Here is a 20791-nt window from a genome sequence, read left to right as displayed (position 1 = left end):
AAGCTTTTTTGGGAAGCTACCTTCTGTATAAATGTTATTTGTTTCTCGGGAGGCTTACCTTGACGCGTCTTGGGCAGTGGGGAGGGCAGATGTAGCTGTGCACTGGTCATGGCACCCAAAGCCTGGCAATTAGCGAACTATCGATTTAAAGGCAGAGGTGTAAAGTTGATAATCCACCTTATTTCCTCTTCTAATTGCGATCCCCATTTTCTAGTAGGCTTCTCTTTCCTGAGGAATGGCCATCGAGGGCTTCTTTAGCTTAGGTTAAGCCTATGTTAGGGTCCTGTAAGCCTTGCGAAGCGGGGTGGACACGCGGTGCCGTGCCAATCCTGCTGCCTCCTGGAGAGAGGCCGTCCTCTTACCAAGAGTAAGACTGGGCAGCAATGCAACAGCCAGAGTTTACTTCCTCCTCTGCATGTTGTGAGCACAGCTCGTAGACCTTTGTTCCTTCGTATCCTTGAATTGTATGCCTGGAGTTCATAAAGTTGTTTCCAGGACTCTGATTGCTGATGGCGAAGTGGAAAAGGAACAAAATCAACTCTTACCAGCGCCAGCGAATGTCAGCAGTGTTGTGGTGTAAGCACGAGCCGTTCTGAGGTTCCTACGAGTGTGCCTGTTCTTCGGTGTGCTTCTGATCTGAAAGCCTTGGAGACTCTCACCGAGCCGATCTAACAAAATGGATTAAATTCTTGTGCGTTCGTTCTGCGCGGTAATAAAATTACACTAATGCGTGTTAGAGGGCTGGATTTCAGCTGGGTTCTCATGAGACTTTCCAGAGTTCAGGGGGATGTTGTATCGCAGAAACCGCTGGGTTTGTGTATTCAGTTTTGTGTACTGTAGGGGAAAAAAATCAGCAGTATTGTCTCCACTTATTTGTGAAGAGCTTGGTGTTATGATATGCCAACAAAATAATTCTTATGCATTGTGAAGTAAACCCAGGTGGGAGGTACCGCCTGGTTCAGCAGTGGCAACGGGAGTACCCAGATTTTCCTGATGATACTGCCCTTTCAAGGAGATGCAAATACAGATCAGATTACCATGTGTGTTCTTTAAAAACAAAGCAACTTCAAAACAAAAACACATCTTGCAAGAACCTTAGTAAGGTGTAGTAACCTGTTTCCCACCTCTTGTGTTGCTAGCTGATGTCCAAAAGGAAGGAATGTTCCAGATTGCGAGTCATCAGCCCAAATGCTGCTTTTATCTCAACATGGGCAGGTGTTTACATGTCTCAAAAAATCCTAGGCAATGCATGGAAAGAACGTAGGCCTTACTCATCTTTTCATGTCATAACAGCCCTTTCTTTTTTGGATTTGAGAAAGTTTGAGCATTTTGGAGCCTCTCTGAAGAACCCTCTTTTGTATTAGGGCAGGCAGAAGATCATGCAGGAGAATCTGTTTTGCACCGAGTATCGCTCTGAAACAGGAGGTGCTTGGGGCGTTTATGACATTGGGATCTACAGAAATGGCCCAGGAGAAAAGAGGAGCCTTTGCGTTTTAATTAATGACAGAAAATTCAGGAAAGATACAGGTTTCCAAATTAGAGTTGGATGTGAATGCTATTAAGTTTTTCCTCTAGTGAGATCTGTTATTTATCTTAAAATAAAACTCTATGAAAATTAAGCTCTGAAATTTAGAAACATGAAGTCAAGTGAGTACATGCCAGCATATATGTATTTTTAAATACAGTTTATGTTGGTGACGAATGCTTTAGGCTTCTTTGATGTGGAGCCATAGCCTCAGTTGATGTAAATTAGCACGGGTTCATTGAAGCTATGCCTGTTCGTACCAGCCTGGGGATTTGATCCAAGATATCAGAATTGATATCTCGAAGTGCATTGATGGGTTTCGTCATATGCATAATTCGTCATTTCTTTCTGTTGCAGCCTGATGATGCGGTGACTTGTAAAAAAATGTGTTGTTTTAAAATGTTGAAATATTTTTACCAACCTATTTCACACGGTGTCTGTGGACGGTGTAGAACTGGTGCTTCAAGTAGATCCATTCTTAGTTCCTTTAAAATATCTAATACATAATAAACGCCGTGTGCATTATAGACTCTAGAGAAACTGCAAATTCTGTTTAATTTGGGGTGGTATGAATGAATACTTGTTAAGCATTCAGAGGAAAAATGTTACAACAGATTTTATAACTCTCCACGTTAAAATAGAGCCTGAATTTCAAGTGAAGAATTGAGGAAACTGAATCATCGCGTTTGTGTGAAGAAATTTCTGCTGTTATATTTACAGCAGTGGAAGGTTTTACCAAACAACTTATTAAATATCCCAAGTACCTTACTAAGTATCCCTTTCAACTCCTTTTGTAACAATCCTGGACGTGTTACCTGAAAAAGCTGCCCCGTGTGGTTTACCAGGATGCATCGTGGTCCCGTCAGTCTGAACTGATAGCGCCCATCTGGTTTTGGTTTAGGAAGATTATGTTTCAAGAAGGAAAAGAACACCGAGGCCAGGAACCTTGTTTTTGTGGAATTATTTCATGCTGCTCACAACTGAGAGTTATTAATGAACCAGCTAGGCTGGAAGGGAGTTCAGAGGCTTGCCTCCTCTTATTTTCCCCGTGCTTACACCTGCTGGAAGAGATGGGAATATATTCCACGGAACAGAAGACTTAAAGTAATCATGTCAAGTACAAAGGCTGCAAACAGGACGCTCTAAATGGAAGTGATTCAGCTGATAACAGGAGTATTCAGTGCTCGGTCCTTCAGAAGAGGCTTTTTTTTCTGGCAAACTATTGAATCTACTGGCTGTGGAAGTGACGCTGCGGCAGGCTCTTTATCCTGGCTATTGATGTAAGCATTTTTCTTGACTGCTCAGTGGATCTGTTTGTTCTTTATTCATACAGAAAAATAAATTTTTATATCGCTTATTTCTATTTTTTTAAATTGTTCTTAAACAAAACCTTTGATCATGAAATACCCTGCTAGGCGAAAGCAGTTGAGGAATGCAAGGTGAAGAGACGAGGCGAAGAACCTGCATTGAAGCAGTGAGGAAAAACCTTCAGCCTCTGCTCTGGAAACCTTGAGTCTCCACCTGTGTGAAGATAGACTAGTTCCTAACTAAAACACTGTTAGCTGCGAGGTCAAGTGATGAACCCATCTTAGGGATGTGTTTTTCGTCTTTGTGAGCCTGGCTGAAGCAAGAGCTATTAACAGCAAGTGTTGAAGGGGGGAGAGCACTTGGAGGTTAGTTCTGTCCAGGCATCATCTTCGTGTAGTTGGTTTTTTTCTTCAGTAATAAGCATGACTTAAGAACCATGCATCATTCCTCCTGAAGGACAGAGTACAGCTATTTAAAAGAAAAAAAGCCAAATAACATGGTTGAAAAAAAGTCAGTTTTCTTACAAACAGCCTTCGTATGTCCTATGGTTATTTTTACACAGTAAATTACTATGCACAGTGAAAATATCTGGGGGTTACCCTGTATAGTAAGACACAGCAGAATCACTTCACCATGTTTGTAATTAGAAATACTAAATTTGGAAGCTTTTACCTTCTTATGCTTTCTAAGCAGGGAGCAGGAGGGTTTCCAGGTCAGCACAAGGCCAAACACAGTTGATGGATAATCTTGGAAGTGTGGTCTCGCACTAGGTTTAGGAGTGCCAGACTGCTGCTGGCTCTTTTATGCCATCATTTACCTGTTTGTAAGACATCTGTTTATGCAGACCTCACGGTCCTGGTAGTAAAATCTCTCACTGTATTTTGCTTACTATGTAGCTCTCAAGGAGAGCCAGCCCCCACTGTCACTCTGCAGGTAGCGATGGGTTTCAAAGCACTGCTCGTTCAGAAGCTAACTCAGTTTGAATTGTCTGCTTGCTCTTAATTTGTTAGTTTTTTTCAGTTTAGAGGCTTTTACTGGTGTTCAAATTACATTAAATGCCCTTAAATAACCATAATAATGTAAAGAAAGCAGCTTAAATTGCTTTGTCAGAAGAAAATGTACAAAGGAATGAAGTTTAACCAATAGTTTACATATAGAAGTGTTGTTTCTGTGCCTTAATATTACACTAGTTTTTGCCGTTAAATTTCTTTTAAAATCCTAGAAATTCTTTAAATATAGTAACTAATTTTCTGTGTTAGATTACTGGGCTTTAAAGTTCATTAATTCATAACGAGCACGACTTTCATCTAGAAGATCACATGCTTGTGACTGCGCAGGAGATCAGGGTGTTGGTTATTCTACACAGATTACAAAATAAGGAAAACTGATAAATTGGCCGTAATGGCAAAAGCAGCGGTACTTAAAATCACATCAAAGCGAGAAGAGATGAAGCCGCAGCCCGGAGTTTGTCGTGAGCCGGTAGCTGAGAGCTCGTGCTAATTGTGCAGCGCAGCTGGAGCAGGAAGGAAGGAGCACCCTTCCACACCAACCTGCAAAGAAAACCTTGTGGAAAATTTGCATGGAAGTTCACTACAGTTCCTGGAAAGCCCGTCCCTCGACAATTCGTTCACCTGGAAGTTCCGACTCTGCGTTACGTGTCGGAGAGTGGCGTCTGAAATGCCTTTCCCTGCTCTCGGGAGGCCGGGTGCCAGCAGCAGGCAGTCCTGCGAGGCGGCACACGGGATGAAGGTCCTCTGGTCCTCCTCTTCCTCATCCTGCTGCCTGGCTTTCCTCCTGTTTTTTAAGGCGGGCAGGCATATTCCCTGCATGTGCTGGGCAGAAGATGGGCTGGGGGTTGTTTTTGTGTTGTTCTAAAAAAATACTTCATCATGCGCTTGCTGTATGTTTAAAAAAGTGGATTGGAGTGGTGCTCTCTGCTTACATCATAAACCTGGTTTCCTTATGAAGGCCTCTTTATGGAAGTTGAGTTGTGCTGTGCTAGTTTGCGGTAAGCGCTGGGTTCATCTGGGTCCTCTTTCCATGGAAGAAGAATTTGGTAAGCGTTGTGACCAGCAGCCCTGAACAAATCTAACCACAGCGAAATCAAACAAGTGCGTGTTCAGCGCAGCCTGAAGAGCAGAGCCCTGCTCTAGCATGCTTTTGGGCAGCCCATGCCCTTCCAGCAAGCCCATGTCCACGCGTACTGCTGCGTGGTGGCAGGTGAGAGCTGTCGGCGTGAGGTTTTGGTTACGGCAGTGTGGTGATGCCCTGTGGAGGTACCTGCTGGGACACGGCTGCGGACCAGGAGCTGTGCCTCTGTCCCGCACAGCCGTGCTGGCAGAAGCTCCCTTTTAGGCTGATGACCATTTCCTTGCAACTGCAGGAGAAAATTCAACCTGAAGGGCTAAACACCAGGCCACTTACACGTCTCCTTTCCGCGTTCAAATACCCGCAGTCAACATATAGCGTTAATGTATGGTTCTATTGCGATAGCTGCATCTTGTCCTCTTTATTGCTTAAAGAAAAAAAAGCAAAGCTGTGTTGTAGAAAATGTGTTCTTTGTGACCCTGGTGGTCTTCCAAGCCTGCTATTGCTGGTGCTAGTTTGACGGTCTCAGGAGAGTTTGCTTCTGACACGGAAGCGCTGCGTATGAAATCTTGTGTTGGTAAATGAAGGAGATGAGAACTGAAAGCCACTTAAAGCTCAATAACGAGATGTTACTGCATTTGAGACGTGTTCTTCGTTTGGATTATGTTCTTTCCATGTGGTACACTTCTGTGAAACTGTTTAAATGCAGTATACAAATTCATTCAATTGTAGGAAACAACTCTGAAAAGGAGACTGAATCACTAACACGAGATGTTTATAACTTTCTAAAGAACGTTCTCAGACCTGAATCAGGAACGATGAGGCTGGATTAATTCCCGTGTGCACAATAGCTGTTTTACATGGGAGTTGAAAACACCTACAGAGGGAGAAATCTGAGTAGAGGAACAGTAAGTCAGTACGAACAAGTGTGCAGCTAGGAAGGATAGAAAATAAATAGCAGTAAAGCAACGTACAGAAGAAAATAAAACTTAATGTAATGCTGTGTGCACAGTGTAGTTTTCTTTGACACTGGATGATGATTTAAGAAACTAGGAGGAGACAAAGTTCATATGCCACACGTATAAAAATTGGTCAGTGTGCAGGTCTTAAATCTCATTAGCAGTTTTTAACTTAAATGTACTGGTTACTAATGGCATTTTCCAGGGTTGTTCTTGGTCTCTGTTAGTGGTGTTAAGTAAGGAGGAGCGAGGCAGCTTTCAACGTGGCCATGGACTGGTTTTATACTTGAGGAGAGGAAAATGGGATTATTTTTTAGAAGACCGTGGAGCCGCTTGTAGAAACGTGCTGTGGTGGGGTCTTTGAGACGATTTGGTGAACAACACGTTGTTTAAGAAAGATGCTGCGGCCCCAGTAGTCCGTGTGGCCGTAATTACAGGAGCTGCACGTTCGCGTACGGAGGCTGCGTTGATGTCTGTAACTGGTGCACGTGTGGTTGCTGCTGGTGGGCTCTGTCTGAAGGCTGCTGGGCTGGCTCTTGCTTGCTGCGAAAGCCTGCTGTAAAACTTTGTTTATATTCAACCTGCCTTCTTTTAAAGCCCTTCTCGTTTGGGGCAGGAGTGGGAGCCTGGGTAATATCCTTCAGCTGAGCCCTCGGTTCAGCTGCAGTGAATCCTGGTGGTGAAATACGGTTTTGCTTCGGGTGTCTGAGTCGGGTAGCTTTGGGAACTCGGGTTGTTTGTTCAGCAATTACATGAGAACATCTTTAACGTGTAAGCTGTGCCCAGTATTGGTCTTAAAATTGTCAGCAGAGCGCTGTTTTCTGTGAGCTGCAGTGTGTATCCTGCGTTAGATTGATTTCTGCTTCTGTATTCTGGTGGTGGGAACACAAAATGGAAACGAATGTCTGGCACTGAAATCAGGCAGGAAACATACCTGAAAATGCATGCAATTTCCTGCCTAGAATGGGCATTTCTGATATTTTCATTGCATGTATAATCTACTCTTCAACGGAGATCTTTCTTCTGAATCCTTAGGTGATTTTCTTTTATGCGAAACAGATAGCAGAAGGTTGCAGTAATTCTGAAGTTTTCTTTTAAATGGGACTCGGGTTCCCGTTCCCCTTACAGGATATGTCTGCTGTGGAAACCACGATTTTTAAGCATAGACACTTCTGAAATGGCTCTTCAATTATGTGACTTATTTAATCTTAGTGCCAGTTCACATCCTAGCGTCTAAAGGCCCCTTCCTTGAGCTCCCTCTTTATTCTAGCTGACAGAGCTCACTCCAGAGATGTATTTTCTGTATGGGAACTCAAAGTCCTTTAATTGACTACACAGAAATTTGTGGGCAGCTGCATACACCGTGCTTTTTCATTTACTTTGTGCAACTGGAAGCAACAAAGCTCAGATTAGTTACAACAGTAAAGGTTTTTTTTTGCCTTCCTTTTTTGTATCTGGTGACATCCCCTGTTGAGGTAACTCTGACTTCACTTGGTAATTAACCCTCATTTGTGAAAGACCTTTTCCCCATTAATTTGATCCAGTAAAGAAACGCTCTTTGAAGCTGGAGATTAATCTTCCTATTTAAATTGCTGGGTTTTACTCAGATTAGTTACAGCTTAGTTTTCAACAACAGCTAAAAATAGCAAGCTGTTGTGCTGTACAGTTTAACCATCTATCTATAGTAGTAGCCTTTCTCGTGAGGAAATATATAGTAAGAGGGAGACCTGAGTCTGCCACTTGGACGCCAGCTCTTGGTACTAATATTTTGGCTTTACGTGAGTTTTGCCCATTGTAACACCGGGCAGAGCTCCAGCAGGCAGCACCCAGTTCTCTTGCTCTGGGATTAATTTTTAACGGCGGCGCTATGAGCTTGATTTGAGCAGTATTTCAGGCGGTAATTAATAATTCAGTGGCCCCACTTTTGGCCAAAAGTTCTCACTTTTTCTGTCGAAGTCTGCTGTCGAGTGTGCTAAAACCAAACAAAATCTAGAAACTGGCTGAAATATTTTCAAGAACATGAAGCTTTCACGAAGAAAACATAAGAGGAAGGGAGAACTTGGTGAGGCGAGCAGCTCTTTACATTTTTTTTTCATTTTTTACATAAAAGTGCTGCCTGCAGTTTAAAGAAAAGCCATAGTAAGGCTCTGGCAGCCAGGCAGATGGAAATCAATTACCTCAAGTAATTCTCCCTTCCCTCTCTGTAGTAGAGCGAATTTTTCACAGGTGAAGGGATCTAGAATGAGTAGCTAACAAGGGGGAAAGCAGAAGTATAAAGGTGAAGCTGTCTTAAGGCAGCATAATTACTTGTTTTACCTTTTGTCAGAGGTGAGATCTGTGGTCCAGAAAAAGGACAAAGAATTGGGAATGGTTTTTCACCTCCACCCTTAGTTTTCCTCCAAGAGAGAAGATACTTGAGGCCTGATTTCAGTAAGAAATAATTAATCAGGTTAAAAAAAACGGAATATTTTTTCAGTATTGTACATTCAGTATTCAGTTTGCCTCAGCCTGTCCATTTCGGGCTGCTAGTAGTGACATCTAGAATACACCTGTATGTCGGGATCCTCAAGCTTCTCAGACCAAGATACCATTTCTGGAGCAGGAATATCTGCCTTCCGGTTGAGACTGAATGGAAAGAAATTTGCAGTAAGAGCTCATCAGCTATTTTATGCCACCTTTCTGAGGAACACAAGCTAATAGTCACAGTAACTAATTGACTTATCGCATATCAGGGTTTTATTTATTAATATACCCCTAAGTTAGTTATCTGAAAGCCTCTGTTACTATTATTTTGATATATTAATGTTTCTCATGACAAAGAGGTGCTGCTTTTGTGACCTAGCAGTCTGATTCTGCTACAAAGGAGGTAACATAATCACATCCTTACCTATTATAAAATGTAGGATTCTGAAAATTAAGCTTTTAATGCTTCCTGCTGTTGGCAGTGCCAAAGGGGTAGGAGACAGGCATGGTGGGGGTAGAGACAGAGGGGATGTCTTTCAGTTTTCTGAAGTTGGAAAAAATTAAGGTAATCATAGAAGAAATTCTGATGGCTCACTTTGTCTTTAAAACAACTCTTTAAGCTTCTTTAATATTTCAAGGCATTCATGCTTCTAAGGTCGGTCTTATATACACCAATAGTGTGGTCACTTGGATGCTCGTGCACAAACGAAGCAGGTTTTTTTGGCTGTTGCGAGCAGCACATCATTTATGCATGTATTTAACTGCTTACATTGAACCTGTTCGTTATTGCTCGGGTATTATCAGCCAGTGAATCACTTTCCTCTGTCATTTGTGGTACCTCTTGCAAGACAATGTGCTAATTAAAAAGATTTTTTTCTTTTTCCACAAACCTAGCAATGAGAAATTGGCAATGCTACTGCTTGCCTTTTAAGAAATGAGAAAAAAGTATTTCCTAAACTGTTGGTAGCAAATATAAACCTTTGTTATACTGTATTATCTTCTGTTGTATTCAACTAGTGACGCTTGGTCTCTTTATGGTAACATTCATGTGCTTTGAATTATAAAAGCAGTGTTTATGGGCATGTTATTTATCGTACAACTTGCATTGGAATAAATGGAAAAAAGGGGATCCTACAGATCAGTACAGCTGCGTTTTGCATCTCAGTTCTACGTAAGAAGAAGATGGGATGCCTTTGAAAGACACATACATATGTGTGTATATATTAAAAAAAAAAAGATGCAAAACCATATGGTACTACTTTCCATAGTCCATTTAAAAGTAAAAGCACATTTCAGTGCAGTTATTTTCCACTGATGTGGGCACCTGGAAAAGGGAGGGTTATTGGGATTATGGCTGGGGAGCACAGCTGTGTCTGTGCCTGCTCTTAGCGAGCTGTCACTGACTTGATGCCCGCTGGGGGAGGCGAGCTTAACAGAGGCAGTGCAAGGGGCTGTGCTGGAGGAAGAAGTGGGAAGGGGACTTCTTGAAGCACTTGCAAAGCAGGACACCTCATGCTATATGGGTAGGCCTGCTTATCTGACCTGTTTGGCAGGCTCCGTAAGGATGAATGACAGCTTTAGCATGTGAGGGACGGGATGGTAAGAGGAAGAGCTTGGAGAGTGTAAATGATACTACCGGAATATCAGACTAGAAATAACTTAAACTGTGGTATTTTGGGTGGACTTCAGGGGTTAAGGACCAGGATGAGAGAGGTTTTGGAGGCTGGAGAGGCAGAGTCGAGGTGTGAGACAAGGACTGCAAGAACCGTTCTGAGTTTGTAGATGTCTGTTTGAAGAACTGATTCCTTCTGCTGGAAGACTTTGTGGTTTTCAATCTAATTCTGTCAGAGCCCGATTTGCTGCAGAGCTGTATATACAGAATTACATTTAAATTTATAAATTGAGGTTTTAAATTATTCCACTTCAATAACTGGTTAATTGGCTCCTGGGCAGCTTAGACAGCTTCAGATTGAACTTAAGAGAATTTTGTAGTTTTCATATTAACCCCAAACTTTGTTTATATAGGATTAGTTCTGAGCGCAGGAAAGAAAAATCGAGAGACGCAGCTCGATGCCGAAGAAGCAAGGAGTCAGAAGTATTCTACGAACTTGCTCATCAGCTGCCTCTTCCGCACACGGTGAGCGCCCACCTTGACAAGGCCTCCATCATGAGGTTGACCATCAGCTACTTGCGCATGAGGAAGCTGCTGGATGCTGGTAAGCAGATAAATTGTCAACAGGATCTGGAAAAGGGGCCGGAGATAAGTTGAGGAAGGAGATATTTCTAAAACCTATCAGCAGTTGAAAAATAATTCATCCTTCATATGGAAAGGCAGAAAACCTTTCAGCAAAAAGATGGCACAAGAAAATATGGCCACTGTTTAATTTAATGGACTTTGTTCCTTTCTGTTCTGACCCTTCTCCCAGAGTTAACTTCTTTCATTTAACCCCTTTTTTTTTTTTTTACCCTAGGGAACTAAGTGCTTTACTAAACTGTAGAAGGTTGGTATAGGGCTGACATAGCTCACTGTATGTGTTTCTCTTTAGTGTAAATTGGAAGGAATTTTTGTGATTCGTATTCTACTGAAGGTGAAGTTAACTGAGGGTACATCTGCCACTGATGCTGTACTAGTTACTTGTACTCATCTATGCCTACCTATACCGTATGGAGGAGTAGTTTTGTTAGACGTATTCTGAAATGTCTCCTAGGAAGCCCCTGAGAAAATTTTGTGAGGTCTGTTTGAGGCAAATGGTAGTATTTTTGTCGACTAGACCTTCCTTAAGGTGAAAGGTTTATTGGTGTATGTATCAAAGCACAGATGTTAAATGTCACTCTGATTTTCTCTGACTCATGGTAGACCTTGAATTTAATTGATCACTTATTTAAGTAAATTATACTATTTTGAACAGTCCTGCAAGACTGGCTCCTTGCAGACTGGTGCCAGAAGTCATTCCTGATAGTAAGCGAAGAATGATTGATGCTTACTTTAATATAAATGTGTGGGTCCTTATAGGTGAGCTGGAGACAGAAGCCAAAATGGAGAAGGAACTGAACTGTTTCTACTTGAAAGCTCTTGATGGATTTGTCATGGTTCTCTCTGAAGATGGGGACATGATTTACATGTCTGAAAATGTGAACAAGTGTATGGGACTCACTCAGGTGAAATATTGACATTTCCTAAGACTGCTCCAATTCTGTAAAAGTTGTTACGCTTCTGTGTGTATAAAGTTAGACACCTGTATACCTCTTCCTTTTGCAGTTCGAGTTGACAGGGCACAGTGTATTTGATTTCACTCATCCATGTGACCATGAGGAGCTGAGAGAAATGCTTACGCACAGAAATGGTGAGAATGAAAAAACAATCTATTTAATTTACTTATGGATAGTTCCTATTGGCATTAGTACAGTTGGATATCTGCCAGGTAAAGGAATTGAGAGAACAAACTGGTATGCTTTGCTGCTTAGATCTCAAAGTAAGTCGTTTTCAGAGATACTAAAAACAGAAATAGGCAGAATGTTTTGGAAATACTCTAAATTTAGGATACATAAGACTTTATTAGTACACTTTTAATGTTAAAAACAAAACAAAACTTGAACAGAATTACTGAGGGTTGAAAGAATTAGCATGCCTACAGGACTGAATGAATTTAGGGGTAGGTTGAGTGAGAATGATCTTAAGTGATTGCTAGAGAAGTGTATGGAGAAGTGAAGTTGGTACGTTTGTCTTGGTCTCAGCTTGTCTTTTCAGGACAACTTAAAAGCAAATGGTTTCTTCCAGAAATCTGTGGTGTTACATTTAGTATGCAGAGATGCTGGTATATTTAGGAAACAGAAAAACTAGTTGGGTAGTGGTCTTAGGGATATCAGATGCTCTTTGCTTTGATAAGAATTAAAAAGAACACTTGGAAAGCCCCTAAAAGCAACTGTTAATTCTGGGCTTCGGGATTTATGCTTCACTGCACCTTTTAATTGGTGCATGAAATTGGTATCTTTTCACAGATTTCAGACTTTTCCTTTCTCCATGGAAGGGAATAGAACACCATATTCACATATGCTGTACGCTTTGGGATTTAACAAATGCCCATGAATTACTGCCTTTAAGTCTTCTAAAGGTTTGTTAATGACTCTAAAGACTTGGCAACATGCATGTCTCCAAACAAATCTGCTTTACTCAGTTGTTATAAATCTAAAATTGGACCTCTCTAATTCCTGTTCCATCAAACAAGAGGGTTATATAGACTCTGAATCTAGATGGTCATAAATTACCATGTCATTAGGACTGACCTCTGCTTTCTTGTATCGCTGTAATTGTATTTAATTCAGTGGAAGCGACCAGATACAGTATTATTGTGTTAAGGGCCCTGACTTTGACTTTGTAAGCATTTTCTAAGCTTCTCTGCCCCTAATGCTGAAGTGTACTTTTAAGGTTAAATTAGACATTTCCCTCTTTCTTCTCCCCTCTTGGAATACACTGATGTATTTGGAGGGGAGAAAAAAGTCACACTAAAGCAGTGCAAAAGCTGGTGTAGTTGCAAAAACATGTTCTTAAAAACATAGTGTGAGTGAGTTTCATGCAAAGCAACTCTCGCATGTCTAAATTGACCAGACTGGCATACAATGTCTGGAAAACATTATTACTAAATCTGTTTCGCAAATGAAGTTGGCAGACAAAAGTCTAAATTACAGTAATAATAGTACATTTTTATATTTATTATTATTCCCAGGTTGCAGCTACTGCACCTCTTACATTAGTGGAATTATTGCGATTTGAGTATTAAACGCTCCTCTTTGGGATTGTGCAGGTGCAAATGAAAACAGCTGCGATTGGCAGAAACAGAACAGCATTCTGATTTTAGAAGATTGCTTTTTTACTTTCAAAGCTGGTGACTTTAAAAATAATGTCCAGTGCTGAATCAGACTTGAGAAAGTTGCTCCCTCTTTTACAGCTGCTGCTCAAAGCAGAGCCTTAAGCATCAGGACTTTGTGCCAAAACATTGCATGATTTTCAGTTATGAACATCTAGATTGGTTTAGCTCTTTTAAAAACATAATGAAATAAGGCTGTTTCTCTGAACTCTGCATTATTATTATTTTTCCCCCTTTGCTGAGGGTGTTACGATGTGGCATAGAGTAGGCTTGTCCCCATTAGTCTTTGCATCTGCTGGAAGCGATAGACAAAGCAGCGTAGTGGCTTTACTGTTTTCTGACGGGTTTTATCAAGCTGGTAGTGCAAACCACCACGAAGAACTTCATCGCAACTGCTGCCTGTGGAGGATGGGCAAACTATTATAGAAGCTTGTATCAGAAGTAAGCTTACGTGTTCTGAACTTCCACACTGCCACGATTTGGGCCTCACTCTTTAGTAGCCCTCTGCAAGCTCACTGTTTTCCACTGCTCTTTTTCCTAGGTGCTTTGTTGCCTTCGTCCATGCACAGCGAGCTGCTTGCAGCTCTCCTGATAGCATCAGTTTGTGTTTTCTGTGCCCAAAATAGGCTTTGCTTTTTTAAGTAGCCTAGCTAGTAATTGACTTTGAAAGGTTCTCCTCTATAAAGGCAAAAACTTAATTTAGAGCCTGCTGCTAGCAAGTAAGACTAAAAAAACTAGTACCACGGATATTAATTTCTATCAGGTTGTCTTGACTTCTTTCAAGAATGCTAATAAGTGTGTTTAAAAACTTGGTCCCTGCTTACTCTAAGAGCATAAATGCCTGTGGAAAAACTTGGATGCATTTAAACATTAATTAACACTTAATTCTGAATTAAAAAACTTAAAATACTGCAGTCCTGAAGAGGAATGGGCCCAAAACATGTGGACCTCCCTGCAGTGAATTACTGATCTGTTTTAATGCAAACCAGCTTAAAGTACTTCTCATTCTGTATATGCATCTCTTGTCCCCTGTTGCAACTTTAAAATATATTAAATTCTCAGTCTCTCCCTGCCTTTTTCCTGAAATCTGGCAGTGTGGAGCTGGCTACAAATATGAGACTGATCTTAAAACATTGAAAGTTCATTTTTTGCCTACCTCACAGCAAAACTCATTCTGAAAAGCTTTATTAATCAAAAGTGCTTCTAGTTTTATTAGCCTTTTTCCACAGTCCTATAACACGGGTTTTTGAGTTGTGGGTTTTTTTAGTTTTTTTGAATACGTTCAGAAGATGCTCCAGGAGTTTAAGAATTGGTTTACTATTTACTTTTGCTAGGTCCTGTGAAAAAGGGCAAAGAACAAAACACGGAGCGCAGCTTTTTTCTCAGAATGAAGTGTACACTGACTAGCAGGGGAAGAACAGTGAATATAAAGTCTGCTACGTGGAAGGTAATGAATACAAAGGAATACTTGCATAGGCTGGCAGCTTCCTTTTCTGATGTCATAACTTGCATAACTTGCTGTATTTCAACATTTTCCCTTCATGTAACTTGAGCTGGAGTTTCAGTAAGTACTTAACTAATTTAATGATTGTGCTTCAATATGCTGAATTTTAATGCTGAGTGCATCGGGATGTAACTGAAATGTTTCAAAATTAGTTTTTCAAAAGGCTTTAAATTAATTCTCCATTTTAAATTAGAGGTTGTTCACTTATTAGAAATCACAATTACTAAACGTTTGTGTAAAGCCCCCTCCTCTGAGAAAATATACTTGACACCACTTACACTGATACCTGAGATTCCTTTTGATTTGGCATTGTAAATACGACATTGAGGTCTCTCAGAAGGACTTGTATGTTGTTCTTTCTGAAGTTGCTGGCTATCCCTTTTGTAGTAATCAGAATAAAAAGAGCCCAGTCTGGTAACTCTGAAATGAATGCATTTTCTCCTGTGGAAAAAATGTAACCTTTTACTGTATAAAGTGGCATTACAGCTCAAAATATTCTTTTTAACTTACTCTTGATCAAACAACTTGTTTCTTGTTCCTCTTTGCTGCTGTACATAAACAATTTCTACTTCAGTATGTTTTTCTTTTTTTTAAAAGAAAGGGGGGGGACAGAAAATGCAAAGCTGCTCTTCTTTTGAAGAACACACTTGATTTCTCCTAACACCTAAAATGGAGGCTGCTACTATTACCATAGCTTTCAAGTTGACATAGTAGGATGCCTTTTGCTGAGGTAATTGCTTACCAGTGTAATTAATGTAACTTTAAAAGAAGAACAACAGACAGAAAAGCAGAAACTTCTAGCATTGCTTCTGCAAACACCAGAGAGGAAGGAGTTGGCAGCCAGCGTAGCATGAGGAAGAGACCTGGCTGTATTTTAACAATCAGACAGAAAGGAGGACTGCTGGGTTCCTGCTGTTGATAACACAGCGTAGAGAGGTGGGGAGGGGAGAACTCCCTCAGTGGGTGCCAAGGGAAATGCAGTCTGTGTGGTCTGACAGAAAACAACCTGGTCTCTTTTTAAATGTAACTGTCCCACAGGTACTGCACTGCACCGGGCACATCCGTGTGTACGACACATGCAGTAATCAAACTCACTGTGGCTACAAGAAGCCTCCCATGACGTGCTTGGTGTTGATATGTGAACCTATTCCTCACCCATCCAACATTGAGGTCCCGCTGGACAGTAAAACGTTCCTCAGTCGTCACAGTCTCGATATGAAATTTTCCTATTGTGATGAAAGGTAATCTATATTTTGTGCTTAATAGCTGTGCTCATTTGAAGGATTTGCAGGGGTTGTACATGTGTTGGCTAATGTAGGACTTGGGGAGTGAGACTATGTAAAAGCATAACATAATTTTTCTGTAAAATGGAGTTGTTGGTGGGATGCTTTGGGTTTTACTAGCTGATCAGGATGTCTTATGTAAAAGCCAAATTCTTAACTTTAAGGAAGGTGTAGGGTTATAACTTGAGAATAATTCCGCTGCCTGTTCAAACTGGCCTTTAGTATTGTGGCAACAATTAAATTGAAATGAGAAAACTCTACTGGACACTGAAAAAGATGGGAAGGATTTTAAGATCCTTGAAGATGACCGAAAAGAGTACATGTATAGTACTTGTCAAGCACATTTCCTTGCAACACCTTCCCCACCCTTTCCTCAGGAGATCAGCGTCTGCTTGCTCCAGTCAAGGAAAAAAAAAGCTCTGTACTTTTAATGCAGTAACATCTGCCATTGAAATTGAAATTTTGTGTTCTGTTGGAAATCACAGATGCAGTCTAATACATACTGCTCTTACTATTCTTTGGAAACTTTAGCTTGACCAATTTGAAAAACAGAAGTGAAAGAAATCATTGGCCTAAGGTTTTTTCAGTTGGGTATTATTTGTTACTGCTTGCTAAGACTTTCCTTTCATTTATACCAGAAATTAATTTCTTAATTAGTTGCTGTAGCTAGATACAAAGGTATGTTAGTGCAGGTTATTTTCTGACCTCTGCAATACCTTCACCTTCCTTGGATTTGTGGTATCACATAGAAAGGTACTTATTTGGTCACATTGTGTGCGTAAAATAGGGCAAAGAAAAGGGCCAAATAAATTCTTTCTTCTAGTTAGCACTGCCCTCTAGGGGCTGAAGAAAATACTGTTTCCTTTGTTGACAGTGGGAAGAATAAATCTGGTTGCTAATTTGTCGTAGCAGCACGGTTAAAACTGTTAAAGCATATCTTTATAATTTTATTATGTTCTCATATTTGTGTAAGCTGTATATTCTCATCCACAAGTAGCTTGTCTATCTTTAAGCAAAAAAGACTAGAGAGCGGGGAATTCCTTGATCCTGTCTATCATGGGACATGATTAATACATATTCAGTGAGAAGTAAAATCTTATGCCTGCTGAAACTTCTCTTTTAAATAAGCATTAAAAAAAAATAGCACTTCAAAATGAACTCACACTACACCACCATTGCTGCTAATGTATATGGGAGAGATTCTTAAGAACTCTGTAGATCTGCAAGCATCCATGTGCTCTAGTATTTTCACTGCTCAGTATCTGCTTCTACTTAGCAACTTCTCCCTTGTCTTAAAGAATTACAGAGTTGATGGGATATGAGCCAGAGGAACTCCTGGGTCGTTCCATCTATGAGTACTACCATGCGCTGGATTCTGATCATTTGACCAAAACGCACCATGATAGTAAGTGAAAAGATACCGGGGGAAAACAACAAAATAACAAGGGTTTTCTTTTAACTACAGATACGAATCTGCAGAGAATACTTATCTTGAAAACTGACTTTTTTTCCTGCCTGTTGTTAAAGCTGATGTCCTTTCTTTTTTTTTTAGTGTTCACGAAAGGGCAGGTGACAACAGGACAGTACAGAATGCTTGCTAAACAAGGTGGCTATGTCTGGGTTGAAACTCAAGCAACTGTTATATACAACACTAAGAATTCTCAGCCACAGTGCATAGTATGTGTGAACTATGTGTTGAGGTAAGTTGAGTGGACATTGCTGTTTTTGACACAATTTCTTTGAAGGCTCAGATTCTGATGGCGCTGCTTTTTTTCTCCCCTGTTCAATGCACTGTGATGTTGCTATTTTTCTTGCCAATTAGATTTTTACTTAAAATACTGCTAGTCAAAGGATTAGCAATTGTATTTAAAAACAAATAAATACAAAAGCCACTTCTTTGATCTAGTGATGCCAGTTGGAAGATCTCTAAAGGCAAATGAGTACAGGACCATCCTCTTCTGGGTTTTATCACGATGGAAACATCTGAGAATTTATGTGCATTCTATACATTTATTTAATCTTTGTACACAGTCTGGAGCAATTTATTTCACTAATCATTCTTAGCGATGCAGTCAGAGCAGCAATAATGGTATCTCAATCCTATTTATCTTTCTTAGGATTCTTTTAACTGAAACCTTCAACTTAAAGCAGACTTGTTAACTATTTTTCTGCAACTGTAGAGTAGTCCTAAGTTTTTCAAAATTTTAGTAAATGCACTACTGTCAGTCTATCAACATATGGTACAATTGTTTAAAACAAATAAAAGTTTTCTATGGAAATCTGTAACTTTTTCTTTTTTTGATGCTTTCTGAAAAGTATGTCTATTTACTTTTTATGGCACCAGAATTAGTGGTTGCTTTGTCTATTACATTTGAGGAAATATTTTTTTGTTAGCTTCTAATCACTTGCAACTTACAAACCATTAAGGCTGAATTTTAGCTGTGCGTTAGTTGTTTTTTAATAATCATCTTCCTTTCTGTCTGGCAGTGGTATTGTTCAGAAGGACTTGATTTTTTCCCTTGGACAAACCGAGTGTATGCTGAAACCAGTGGAGTCTCCAGATATGAAAATGACCAAAATATTCAGCAAAGATGACCTGGATGATACGAACAACCTTTTTGAGAAACTTAAACAGGAACCAGATGCTTTAACTGTGCTGGCTCCAGCTGCTGGAGACACAATTATCTCTCTAGATTTCAGCAGCAATGGTGGGTGTGTGTTTAAATTGGAGAGCATGCTAATTAGTAAAGCTAGTGTTTTACAGTAAACTTCAGAAAATAACCTCTGAGTATCACTGCCTAGTGATATTTCAGTCACTATTGAAATTTAATGAGGTCCGTAGACACGCTCAGTATTGTTACTTAGGTTGATGGTCTCTTTTAATTTTTATAGAGTCTGATGAACAACAATGTGATGAAGTTCCTTTGTATAACGATGTAATGCTCCCCTCATCCAGTGAGAAATTGCAGAATATAAATATGGCAATGTCCCCACTGCCTGCCTCTGAAACTACAAAGCCACTTCGTAGCAATGCTGATCCTGCACTCAATAGAGAAGTTGTATCAAAGCTGGAGCCAAACACAGAGACACTCGAACTTTCTTTTACCATGCCTCAGGTGCAAGAGCAGCCAACCAGCCCTTCTGATGCAAGTACCAGCCAAAGTTCACCTGAGGTTAGTTACGTAATTTGGATATGCTGTCATTAACATGTATGTGCTGTGTTGGGGCTTGTAGAGCAAATCTAGTTAAAGATGCAGCTAAGACATGAATTTTAAAATTATTTCTAGGTTGTGACTTAGTTAAGCTCATACCATGCTCTGAGGAAACAGATAAATTTTCATAGGCAGAATTACATCTTCATGGAAGTGAGTCTTGCAAATGCATGCAGTGTGACAGAAAGAAGAAAAGCTTGGGATTGGTCTTTCTAGAAAGGATGAGTCAGAGTTGACTCCTGCAAACAGCAAATTAGTTGCAATAATTTACCTGCAAAGGCTACTTCTGGGTTCCAACTAATCGTGTGCTTCCCAAATGGGGTGAATTTAAATGTATACAGATAAAAGTATGTTTTCCTTTCCCATTTTAGTTTTGTGCAACTACAGGTTGGAATTAGTTTTTACATTCATACACTTTTAAGGCCATCTGTAGATACAACATAAAATACTGACAGAAACTTAAAACTGCATTCAAAATGTTTTCACAGCCCAGTAGTCCAAATGACTATTGCTTTGATGTGGATAATGATATGGCTAATGAATTCAAACTGGAATTAGTGGAGAAACTCTTTGCAATAGATACAGAAGCAAAAAATCCATTCTCTACTCAGGTAATGTACATTATCTTGAAATCTGTATCATCTTAATACTTACTCTCAATGTGCTTCTCATTCTCTTAGAATGCTTTCAGGGACCTCATTTTTTGTTTATGGAACATGTTATTAAAATAAATTCTAAATAATTATTCTAAGGATTTGGTAAAAAGAAGAGACTTAAAGGAACCATGGAAGTCAGAGCTGAGATGTTCTGACCTATTTGTAAGTTTTACCTCTTTTGTTTTCCAGGAAACAGATTTAGACTTGGAGATGTTGGCTCCTTACATCCCGATGGATGATGACTTCCAGCTACGCTCCTTTGATCAGCTATCTCCCCTGGAAAGCAGTTCTTCCGGCTCCCAAAACGCAGCCACTATTACCATATTTCAGCAGACTCAGACACCATCGACTAGTGCTGATGAAATAAAACCAGTGGCAGAACGTGTGGATGATGTGAAGACGCTAATTGTTCCTTCATCTCCTGTCCACATCATCAGTGACACGAGTAGTGCCCCAGCGTCACCTTACAGTGGGAACAGGAGTCGAACTGCGTCTCCAATCAGAACAGGAAAAGGAACATTGGATCAGACAGAAAAATCTTGTCCAGGAACACCCAGTTTGCTAACAGTCACTGTGAATAAAAGGTATTTTAAAAATGAAGCTCACTTTCAAGGAGTTTAAGAAATTAGATACAAAGTGTTTTTAAATACTGCAACTGGTGTATGTTGTATTCAGCGTTCTACTTCAAAGTAGATATTGATATGTTGAAATCCGGACACTTCATACTGTATTTTTTGATATGCTAATCTTCCCTAAAGTTAATTCCTCAGCAGCTTTTCTGCAGTAGCTCTTACATAAACATCTCTTGTAATAAGCAGCTACTATATGCCAACTGTGTTCATAAGTTTATTCTGCTTTTTTATCTGACATGCAACCATTTAAAAAGAATGCAGTAGGCAATTTAGAGGTAGTTGTACCCACACAATAT

The 20791-nt window shown here is 40.1% G+C and overlaps 1 protein-coding gene and 1 long non-coding RNA gene across 9 annotated transcripts in view; one reads left to right on the top strand and one right to left on the bottom strand.

Moving 5' to 3' along the window:
• Positions 1-20791, top strand: part of HIF1A (hypoxia inducible factor 1 subunit alpha) — a 29688-nt gene that overhangs the window by 3930 nt on the left and 4967 nt on the right. For 2 of the 3 annotated variants that reach the window (XR_007164083.2, XM_048066025.2), the window contains exons 2-12: positions 10369-10559; positions 11357-11502; positions 11603-11687; positions 14543-14655; positions 15751-15953; positions 17294-17400; positions 17548-17695; positions 18483-18703; positions 18888-19168; positions 19696-19818; positions 20053-20447. Coding sequence is in view for 2 of the 3 variants with exons in the window: in XM_048066025.2 (XP_047921982.1) it covers positions 10369-10559; positions 11357-11502; positions 11603-11687; positions 14543-14655; positions 15751-15953; positions 17294-17400; positions 17548-17695; positions 18483-18703; positions 18888-19168; positions 19696-19818; positions 20053-20447 (2013 nt within the window). In the remaining variant the exon portion in view is untranslated. Of the gene's footprint in view, positions 1-8389; positions 8527-10368; positions 10560-11356; positions 11503-11602; positions 11688-14542; positions 14656-15750; positions 15954-17293; positions 17401-17547; positions 17696-18482; positions 18704-18887; positions 19169-19695; positions 19819-20052; positions 20448-20791 lie in introns of those variants that run through there. The other variant, XM_013183014.3, reaches the window with a different exon arrangement.
• On the bottom strand, positions 2831-20176 carry LOC106037205 (uncharacterized). 6 transcript variants are annotated; one of them, XR_010831674.1, is made up of 4 exons: positions 20037-20176; positions 14991-15153; positions 8197-10585; positions 2831-7018 (listed from the first exon to the last, which is right to left on the bottom strand). It is a non-coding gene; the product is annotated as an uncharacterized lncRNA (long non-coding RNA). The 6 variants fall into 6 exon arrangements; XR_010831675.1 differs by having other exon boundaries at positions 2831-8301; positions 8430-10585; XR_010831671.1 differs by having other exon boundaries at positions 2831-10585.

Source organism: Anser cygnoides, chromosome 5 (genome assembly GCF_040182565.1).
Source record: "Anser cygnoides isolate HZ-2024a breed goose chromosome 5, Taihu_goose_T2T_genome, whole genome shotgun sequence".
NCBI classification, from domain to species: Eukaryota; Metazoa; Chordata; class Aves; order Anseriformes; family Anatidae; genus Anser; species Anser cygnoides.
Note: the sequence above shows the minus strand (reverse complement) of the source record. Positions and strands in the feature narration are given on the sequence as shown.